Below are 10,701 nucleotides of genomic sequence, written 5' to 3' on the forward strand. Positions count from 1 at the left end.
TTTTTCGAAGGAAGAATGGTCTCAATAATTTCACATTTTCGAATTTAACAAAGGCGAAGACAATGAAAAACACCAACAATTTATTTCCCTACCTACAATAGACTTTAAGAAATAAACCCGTGAAGTGGAAAATAGAAGCAAACAAGCTTGGTTTCAGAGCTATGGTTATATCACAGAATAAGGCACAATAACGACCCAGAAATATAAAGAAGACACAAACGCATAACTTAAGGATGCGGTTATCCAGTACACAGCATAATTCTACACATACTAATACAGTCATGCCTATACAAAACCGCTAAGACTCACATCCATTCATCCCAAACATTTATTAAGGCAAGCTTCAGTGAGCAACGCAAAGGCTGTTTAGGGACTAAATACAAGGTTCATGTACAGGTTATCGCTTAAAAATTACTGCAATACCTCATCAGCAGCAACAGCGATTTGAAAACGAAGTGAGGTATTATATCACAGCGTAAATTCTAGCAGCTCGATACGAGAAATCAAAAAGGTTCAAAATTGAACTGTAAACTTAGTAGCTCGATTTAGTTGTCGCAATAAATAGCAGTAGCAGTAGCAATAAACCTCTTACTAAACATATATGAAACGAGTGTAAAGAGAAGCACTCAACGTGTTCGTTTGGTATGGGAAAAAAAAACGAAATTGTGATTTCACTGGTTCGAATAAAGATCCGCACATGACTTTTTGTTACTTGCTGAGGCTTGCATCGAAAAAGCAAAACGGTCCCAAGTGATGCACCTAATTTATTACACGAACGAAGTTCTATCGTACGACTATGCCACTGTTTAACAGAGCACTTTTTTCGACGTGAACAGTCGATGAAGCTGGGATTTTCGCCCATGGTATTACACTCAGAATCAATTGAATCACGTTGTTAATAATTCGACTAGTTGCAAATACTCCACCAACAACGGCGCAGAGCCGAACCAAGAGGGATACGAGTGATCTAAAACAAAATTTAGCAAGGGTTGAAAAGAATCCACTCTCGTACGAATTTAGTATCATAGATTAGACAGATACAAGCTGCATCAAAGAACAGCCTCTTATTAATACGATGTGTTACCTGTAGGCCTCTTTAATTTCTATAACATTCGCGCAAAATTCGTACTCAAACAGAATACCGCCGTGACTGTGTTCACCCTCGTTTAGTTTCTTCTTCTTAACAATAAAACAGGAATCATTTATGAGATAACAGAAATCAAAAGAAAAAGAAACTTGCCAAAAACGTAACGGAATACTGGTAAGACATTGTGAAACGACCAAAAATTCCATGGTAAATCTTTGTAGGGACTACTTTTATGAAGTATCGATAAATATCTTGACCTAAATCCATGTAAGTTTGTAGTGATACTTGGGACAAATCTAGTGGTGTAGACCGATAACTGGAATCAGCACAAAGCAAGAATGAAATGTGATGCGTGAAATCTATACTGTCAGTGTCACTGATACAGTGATACTGACAATATAGATTTCACGCGCACATTTGCAAGCAAATTATACCAATAGTTCTGCGGAAATTCTCACCACTTTCAGAAATCTGCTCAGCACCAGCGAGAGGAGCCACTAGACCTCTAATCCTTCGACCAAAATTGAACTTCTCGATACGATGAGAAATGTTTCCAGCTGACCAAAGAATCATACGTAATTTTCTACCAAAACCAACGAGAGATAGCAGAAGATTATTTTATCTTCACATTATACACTCAATAAAATAACAGACATACATTGTTGAAATCCCTCCACATGAGCAAACACTCCCAAGCCAAGCGAAGTTCCGACAGAAATTGTAATTTTCTCTTCTTTTCCTTTGCGGACGGGGAACTTACCATGCACACGACATGCAGTACCTACAATGTCCACAGATACAGCAAAAGTCTTGCGGAACGAATTGACAACAGTTTTACAATGTTCTCCCGTAATGACTTATTTTTAATTAGAAGATCCAATAGAGACCATTAACATACTCATAAGAGATTTTCATGAGTCATAGCCAAAGCACTTCTAACTATATCGCACTTTTAAGCAAAGGAATATAGGGGAAATATATCTAGGGGGCCACTCAGTGACCCTCTTATTTTTTGACGCTGCAACTTACCTTTTTCCTAATAACTTTAGCTTACATGTCATAGATCCTCTAAGACTAATACTTAGGCCTTAGGTTCCTGACAGATTTGGGTAGTTATTTCGAGAAATAAAGGAATATAAATGAAATCATCATTTTGAAGGTCGTCCATGACTATCGAAGTATCTATCGATAATTCCATGGTTTACAAATCCTTCCAAGACCGCTCATATCCTAACTTGATGTGGAGCTTCCGGGAGTCGACTATGCCAATTAATAGCAGCATCTTGTACTCTTAAGAAATTTCGCTGGGTTTAGGATCTTTAATATGGACTTATCTAATGTGCATACAAAGACATTCGTTTACAGGTAATTTTATATGCTGAACGAGTAGATAGAGAACTTTCCAGGCTACCGCCATGATGCGGAGACAAGGCACATCGAATTAGCAGGAGAAAAAGAAATTTCCACAATGATAGGGTATTGGCGTTCAAGAACAGAAGCAACGAGTTAGTAAAATCAATGAAGTTAAAAAGATAATCCACTAATTTGATTTTCTGCGACGAAATATTCTAGTATGTGGTAGTGTCCGAGATGAGGCATCATTTGAAAAACCTTTCCAATCGTCAAAATAAAGTTCTCCAAAGTAACCTTATTATAATCAACTCTATAGAATTACGACTAGATGATACTTCCAAAAATTTGCTTTATTCCCTGAAAATCGTCTCAGAAAACGTTATTAAGGAATAACCTGCATTGCTTTAAAAAAAGAGTCTGACTTCGCTACGTTTTCGAAATTTGTGAATCTACGAAATGGAAGCAGTCTACCGGAGACAAGATCGCACCTTTGTGCCTTAACTGATCGAGCGTGAGGAGAGCCCACATTCACGAGTAATTCAACGCGAACTGCTGAATGCGAATTGCTGAATGCTGAGGAAAGGTCAGCCCTTTCCTCGCCCACATGGGAAGGAATGTTCCTATAGAATAGAGTGTTTTCTAACATCTGTCTATCTTTGTCCGATCTATGTGATCCGAAATGACGGATAAAGTGAGCATTGTAAAGAAAACGTCCATGAATCGCTAATGGTATGTTCACAGAAAGGATTTGTCTGCATGTAATGTACAGCAAGCAATTGGGAGTGTAATGAAGACGGTAACCCGTGAGGAGGTAACTGTTGTTCGTGCATCAATAGTGTACGAACTGTCTCTTTAGATAACGAATGAAGAATACGACGTACCACCATTTGAAAAACTGAACTGCTAGAAGTTTCAATTTCTAACATAAATTCAAACCTTGCCTAAGAATGTATTGAACAGAGATGACAATCATATTCCCTACCCTTCGTGGTATGGATATTCGTTGGAGTACACCTAAATATGGTCGTAGATTATGAATACAGGGATAGTTACGCTCATATCTCCCTGCATCACTGTAAACAGACGGCTTCGGAATGCGGCTCCTTACGACGTCTCTATTGCAATGCGCAACCGTTGCGCCCGGCCCCCGCCTGCGATTCGTCGAATGAAAGGAATTGCCTATCGGGAGGTCCGAACGGATTTCCGACGAGTCGCAGGAAGGGGCGGGGAGAAAGGTTGGTCCTTTGCAATAGAGGACGTCGTAAGGAGCTGCATTCTGAAGCCGTTTGTTTACAGTGATGCAGGGAGAGAAGAGCGGAACCACCTCTGTTTACACAATCTACGACCCGATATAGGTATACTCCAAAGAAAATCTACAGCACGCCAGATTCGTGGGGTGATGCCTTTAACGTTCTCTTTACTATGCCGCTACCTTGGATACTTTAAAGTCGTCCTACGTACGTGTGTCTGCATCATGACGTAACAAGAATAACTAATGGATCTAGACATACCTTCATCAACACCGTTTGATGCCACAATTTGAAACATACCCATTCCATTACCAATCATGACGATCTGCAAAACTTGACTAGATACCCTGATCTGACTTAACTATTGGAAACACGTTAGTTACAAAAATAACGAGTAGCTCACCATCTGACCATTTCCAAAGCCATCTCCATCTTTCTGACTTTTTCGCTGCTCACTAAGTACTGCAGCTTCATCATTTTGCTTCTTATTAGCGAGCTCCTCCAAGTTATCTTCAACGTCTGAGTCGACGTATTGCAACTAGAATTTCGATGAAATCAGGAGTGAGAAATTGGCAGTGAAACTAATCAGACAAAGATAAGGATAGAGCGTGAAACGAGAGAAAAAGCGCAAACGAATTCATAGAGATTGAGTTCGCAAAAATGGAATCAAATCATTTTAGAACTAGAAGCAGAAGGATGATCAATGAATGAATTCAACGAGCATTACGATGTCCAATCTTCTGACCTCCTCAAGCCCCCTAAGACCGCCGTTATTGATGGTCGCATGCGCGTGTCGTAAAATCGTCCAGTACATTTGTTCTTCCTCAGTAAACTCGAATCTGGAATTTATGTTAAGATATTTAATAGAAAATATAAGTAACCCCGCAGAGTTTGTGAGGATTACGAGATGGAAAATATGCTCTCTTTTATACCATATACGGCACTAAAATGAGTAGAATTTACAAATAAGCTTTGTAGTTCCTAGCTGATAAATAACGAAGATCAGAGCCACGCCCAAGAATCTACAAATTTCTGCAAAGGAATAAAGCTACCAACGACTGCTAATGTTTGAAAGTAACCCCGAAAGACTCTATTCATCTATTGCTGCACTTCAAAGTGATTAAAACTAGTGGTAATGTCCATCAAGAGAAGCGATCACGTACTCCTAAAATACCCCAGGTAGTCATTTCGAATTTTATACTGATATTTGGTCTCGGGGTTTGGTGCTGGAAACCACAGAGCTCCGAAATTGATCCAAGTCAGGACTGAGTTTGAAGGAGGTATGTACACAGAGACCCATAAATACTATGCTGGACATTTGAAGAGTTATTAAACTGTTAGAAATATAAACAGAATGTCAATCAGCTTTTCCAAAGTCCTTTCCTCATTCTTCCCCAGCACTTTTTTTTTCTATTATAATCAGGCAATGTCACCATTTCCAGCGGTACTTTGACAATGCCACCTAACTAAAGTTCTCTTATCTTCCTTGTGAATAACGATTACTTTTTCCATGCTTTACAGCTTACTTTTTCTTGTTCTTACCTGATATACATGATAAATTTAAACTTAATACTATCACTCTCGCATTTAGTTCAGAAATGCAATGATTAGCAGAGATCTCACCCACCTAGTAGGATCCTTTTGAATGCTCTGTTGCAAGGGAGCAAATATTCCACCACTTTCATCCATACTGCTCATAACTGCAAGGTTATTACAAGGCGTTGCGACGACCAAATCAATGTCCAGATTTGGTAAACTAAACATCGAAGCAAATGTAATAGATGCACGAAAGCGCACCAGCCGCTAAAAACTAAAAGGGATGCGCAACTCACTCATCAAGAGCAGTATCCACATCAAAACGATACTCGTATTCTTTGCGTCCAGAAATATAGTGCATTAGTTCGCCAACAACAAGGCAGAATATAACAGAGAAACATATGACAGAAACTAAAACTGACATCTCCTCAGGGACTCAAAAACCATAATTAAATTAATAAAGGTAAGAGCAACCTACTTAGACCTGAAGACAATCTTTTCTCCTCCTTGACATTATCAACAACCTTTTCAAAAATGTCTAAATCCTCGACTAATCGTTTCACACCCACCCGCCTTTGACGCAACCCATCAGTTTCGAGGCTCATTACTAGAAATCAAACGACGGGATTGTAACATACGATGTATAAACAGTCATACCCAACAGAGGAAACCGGTAAATCCCAAACTAGTTTAATTCATAGGTAGAACTAACCACACAGAAAATCATCGACTGAAGTTGGTTTTCCCGGGTTCGGCAAATACAGGCACAGACATTCCACCCAGGGCCGCATTTCATTTCACGGACGCACGAGAGGAGACATTTGTTGGAGCCGAGGTTTACGCGCAAACTGGCCAATTTTACCAGTTATATGTCGATGATTTGGGAATACCTCTTGCCAAAAATGCTAACATATGAATCAGAGAATATTATGGAAATAGAAGCTCTTCACTTCACCAGTTCTTCTTTAGTCGAGACCTATATTACGAGCTAGGAGGACACAAACAGAATGCGATCATAGAGCAACTCTCCATCGATGACTCCGGGACTTTGACTTTGATGTTCTGTGCACAACTGCATTTTTCACGTACAGCTTCCAAAAATATTAATGCATTTTTAGAGAACATCCTGAGGGACCAAGCATGCTAAAATAAAGAGACTTGATTGCATCGAGAAGTAAGGGATGACCCCCTCCTTACCAGAGGCACAAAATAAAGTGGATAAAGTGTCTGGCGTTAATCAATCCGCGATGCGATGTTATGCGCCCTCGTTCACTTCAATTCAGAGTCGCTTGAGGTTAATGAACGTGTAACTGGCCATTCAATGACTTGCGGTGGCTAGCGGATGTGTCAAGTCAGTTTTTTATCCTACCAGGAAGTCTGGTACCAATTTTAGGGCGTATTCGAAACTCTGATGGATCGTGCAGGCAGTGGAACCTCTAACTGACTGCCCTAAAAACACTCAGGATACATTAAGAGAGAGTATTCGCTGATCAACAACAGATGAGATACTGCACTTGGGGATCGATCAACACGTCTGGCTGTTATTTTCTGGTAAACGTGATAAGAGGGTATAGAGAAGTACTTTGGGCGGCATTTTATAGAGAAAGGTTTACCCTACAAAATAGTCATACTACTAGTTTTTTGCGACCTTCCAGTTTTTTTCTCGAATCTACATGAGAACAAATTCAGAATTTTTCTGTTTTTAAAAATATTTCCTATTCATATTTTGAGAGAACTAGACGGCATGGAAAGGAGAAATCCAGCATTTGGGGCTTGTCTTAGCCCCTCTGTCCGAATATATAGGTGATTTTTTAAAACGCTGTCTCATTTTTCTGGAGTGACAAAAGTTGCCAAAATCCCGATGTTTGCTGGCGCCCCGAAAGTGTATGATTTTGAACAAAGTCTAATAGCTCGGAATAACTCAGAGCGAAGCGAATCTTCTTACAGCGTGATGAAGCCGAGGATTTTCTCTATCAGATGCTATACCAATAGTTTTCCAGGGCGGTTTCTCCAATTTTTTTAATGGGAAAACGTGTTAAAAATGCCAATTTCACCATCTTTTTTCCATCCAAATTTCAAAAAAAAAAAAAAAAAACTACTAGGTTGCAGAAAACAGCGGTATGTTCATTGGGCCAAACTTTCTTTAGTAAAAAAAAACTACCTAAAAGACTTCTCTCAATCCTATTATTACTAAGTTATCTGCGATCTTCCAAACCTGACAATGTCCACAGCTTTTTAGCTTTTTTTAGTCAATAAATTCTAGTAAATCCACTTTTAAACCGCTGAAAACTACGTATAATTGAATCCTTCGTTTTTTAGAGATAACAAAATGCTGATCTTTTCTTTGTTCTTTCTTGTCGTTCTTTTGAAATTGGCCCTATACACCTGACTCCTCTTTTTTCTCGTTTTATGTGCTTTAATCCTCAACAACGGTTTACCGCTTTATAGTGGCGTGGAGATGACTCGTGGTGTCGAACTTCTACGCACAGTGGAGGTACGTCCTCTGACAGCGTCTTCTAAGCTGACAAGGAGTTTGACACCTCTCACATTCCGAGTTCATGGAATCAGAAGCCTAGCTAAGAGTAAACAAGTGCTAAGATTCACCACCCTCTTGGAAAATTACAGCACGACATGTGGTGAAAGCTAAGCTCGCCATGACACGGCTGCCTAGTACGGGGAAAAGCCTATCTGCTACTCCAGCGTACTCACTGCCTCAGCAAACTGCAGACTGGGCCCTGCCGTCTCAGACATCGGACGGCATTGCGAACGGTGATAGGCGATCAAATCTCAAGTTGCTAAGAACAAAATTGACTCCAACCTGGGCGACATGTGCATGACTCGCAAGGAAACGGTCTCAAACTTTGTACTTACAACGCGAGAACAGTGTTTACAGACGCTGACCCAAATGCCCTTCTCGAAACTTCAGATCTTATCAAATTTCACGTGATTTCTCTGCAAGAGACCAAAAATAGAAGGAGCGACGTACGACAGATGAATAACTGTATGCTCATCATTCGCGCAGAGAAAGTTCCGCCGCGAAATTAGGCGGTGTCGGTTTTGTTGTTGTTCACCCATCTGACGTCCATCTTGTTGATTCTGACGAGGTCCTATCATCTCGTCTTGCCATTCTTCGCCTCTGCCTCCTGCGCAAAAAAAAAACCGTCAGCATCATCAAGCGCTACTCACCAACATCAGCAGCTGATGAATCCTAATTGTACGCGTTTTATGAGGAGCTGAAGGGATTCATCCGCAACGCGAAGCCCTTCTTAAAATTCGTTGTCAGAGACTTCAACGCAAAACTATGAAAGGCTGCAGAAGAGGAATACAGGATCGGAAGATCTGGACTAGGGAACCGGAATGAAAACGGCAATCGTCTCGCCGGGCTGTTGTCCGTCGCTCGCCTCTTCAATGGAAATTCTCTTTTCATGGAGTAAGGTCATCGTCGGTGGACATGGGAATCGCCCAATGGCGCGACTCGTGCGGGGATCGACCACATTCTCACTAACCGACTAACCGAAGATAGTGTCTATTTAACGTCTCGAAGGTGCCATCCTGTTGTATTGGTTCTGATCGCCGCATCCTTCGTGCGAAAACACGACTTAAACACGCTTGAAAACATCCAGACAATGAGAAAGAACATCCGCCAACGGGAACGAAGGAGGAAAGAAGTCGCATACGACGATTGCACACTCGAGGACTCCTTCTTCCGAGTTGACTGGCGAATGAAGGAGGACCCAAACGTGGACTACGAACTGCTGCTCAAAGGACTGCGAGCATGTGCTGAACGTTCCTTGAAGCCGCTCACGACAAACTTGGATCGAATTTCAAAGACCATCAAAGAATTGTTAGAAAAAAGGACTCTGATTCCTGATCCGAATGCATCGTACACTGAGCGGTTAGTAGCAAGCACTAGCTGCAGAAAACCATAGCGGGAGGTTCTTTCGAAATAGAGACAGAAAAAGGTTCTCGAAGTAGCACAAAGAAGGACGAGTCTAAAGAATTGCCGCAGGGATCTCCGCGATTAGAATATTATACTAACAGCCTTGCTGAGCGAATACGCGATTCGCACCTCTTCTCGTCGTGAGATGGAAATCATCACGGAAAGGTTCTACACGAACCTTTTCCGTTCGGCAACCCTTCTATCAACAACGGTCATCTCCACTAGGAAACTTCCACCACGGATTTCTCCTTTGGAATTTCGAGTCGTTATCAAGAGCATGAAACCCGGCACAATCCACAAACCTGACTTTATATCAGCAGACTTTTTGCGGGCTGGTGTCCATCCGCTTCGTTTAATTCTAGCGGACCACGTGAGGTCCTGTCTTCAGAAGGAAAAGATCTCAGACCAGTGAAAAACCTCGTGAACCGTTCTTATTTATAGGAAAGGTGAACAAGAGGACCTACGGAACGTCCTTGAGGCCTGAGCGTCTTTTACAAAGTATTCAGCAAGATCATTCTCACGCGCTTATCCAGGGCGCTGTATGAAGCTCAGCCTCAAGAACAAGCTGGATTCCGTCAGGGGTTCAGCTGCATGGACCACATCCAGACCGTGTCGTGGGTCAGAGATGTTTGTTGCGAATACCGCTTGCTCTTTGTTCTAACCCTTACAACGAGAAAGCGTTCGATAGCGCAGAACCAAATGCAGCACTGTCAGCGCTGGTTGCTCAAGGTGTGGAAGCGTCGTATGTGAAGGCATTAGCCAATTGCTACGATCGATGCACCACTAGGATAGGGCTTTTTCACCACCTCCTCACCATACGTATTGGAAAGGGGGTACGAGAAGGCGATACTATATCGCCGATGTTGTTCACGGCTGCAGTCAACGTCGCTCACGAAACTGAAGGACATCATGGATGACAATGGCAAGGGAATGAAACGAAGAAAAGAAAAGGAAAAGATGCTGGGGGCCGCATGTCTAGTAAAGATGGACCATCTAAGTAAGTAAGTATGTGCTTTAATCAGTATTTAAAGATCTCATAGATTTCATAGAATAAAAATAGAGTAGGATGAAAATGAAGATATTTCTATACCAATATTTCAACAACATTTAAGCAAGTTTACTCCAGGGTTCGTATTCGAGAAGGTTTCGCATCCCATCACTACGCTTGATCCTGGTGACAGTTAGATAGTTCAATGAAGAAAGAGTTGAGAAGCTATTGCTCTGACTAATTGGGAGCAATATACGTACAAATCCTACTCTGGACATTCGGTGGGCCGTGTAAGTATATTATGAGCACCATGCGTTAAAGGCATCACTCCACGAATCTGAGGTGGTACGGATTTCAGGTGGAGTATTCGTATACTGAATAGCAGATTATGGAGAGGGAGGTGATTCCGTCCATTTCTTCCTAATTGCCGTAAAAAACGGCCCGCAAGATACGACCTCGGGCGTTCTGGCGCACCATTTTCTACAAGGAGTTCGACTGGAGCCAGCCTTGTGCGGTGCCGCATCTTCTGGGCCGTTTTTAAGGCAAT

At 41.5% G+C, this 10,701-nt stretch overlaps 2 protein-coding genes across 3 annotated transcripts; one reads left to right on the forward strand and one right to left on the reverse strand.

Annotated features, from left to right (window-relative positions):
• Window positions 1-783: 783 nt before the first annotated feature.
• On the reverse strand, window positions 784-6,017 carry RB195_025783 (uncharacterized protein; the record flags this gene model as incomplete). Its single annotated transcript, XM_064214067.1, has 12 exons — window positions 784-967; window positions 1,085-1,179; window positions 1,241-1,344; window positions 1,546-1,644; window positions 1,746-1,868; window positions 3,952-4,015; window positions 4,094-4,228; window positions 4,436-4,529; window positions 5,318-5,446; window positions 5,523-5,637; window positions 5,705-5,833; window positions 5,939-6,017. The coding sequence occupies 12 exons, from the start codon at window positions 6,015-6,017 to the stop codon at window positions 784-786; spliced, it is 1,350 nt and encodes a 449-aa protein (XP_064069948.1).
• A 2,835-nt stretch (window positions 6,018-8,852) lies between these two features.
• On the forward strand, window positions 8,853-10,351 carry RB195_025784 (uncharacterized protein; the record flags this gene model as incomplete). Of its 2 annotated transcripts, XM_064214069.1 has the most annotated exons (4): window positions 8,853-9,121; window positions 9,700-9,793; window positions 10,046-10,163; window positions 10,293-10,351. In XM_064214069.1, the coding sequence occupies 4 exons, from the start codon at window positions 8,853-8,855 to the stop codon at window positions 10,349-10,351; spliced, it is 540 nt and encodes a 179-aa protein (XP_064069949.1). The 2 variants fall into 2 exon arrangements, with proteins under 2 accessions (XP_064069949.1, XP_064069950.1); XM_064214068.1 differs by lacking the exons at window positions 9,700-9,793; window positions 10,046-10,163; window positions 10,293-10,351 and having other exon boundaries at window positions 8,853-9,155.
• Between the last annotated feature and the right edge of the window lie 350 nt (window positions 10,352-10,701).

The sequence above is a fragment of the Necator americanus genome, chromosome X (assembly GCF_031761385.1).
Source record: "Necator americanus strain Aroian chromosome X, whole genome shotgun sequence".
Classification (NCBI taxonomy): domain Eukaryota; kingdom Metazoa; phylum Nematoda; class Chromadorea; order Rhabditida; family Ancylostomatidae; genus Necator; species Necator americanus.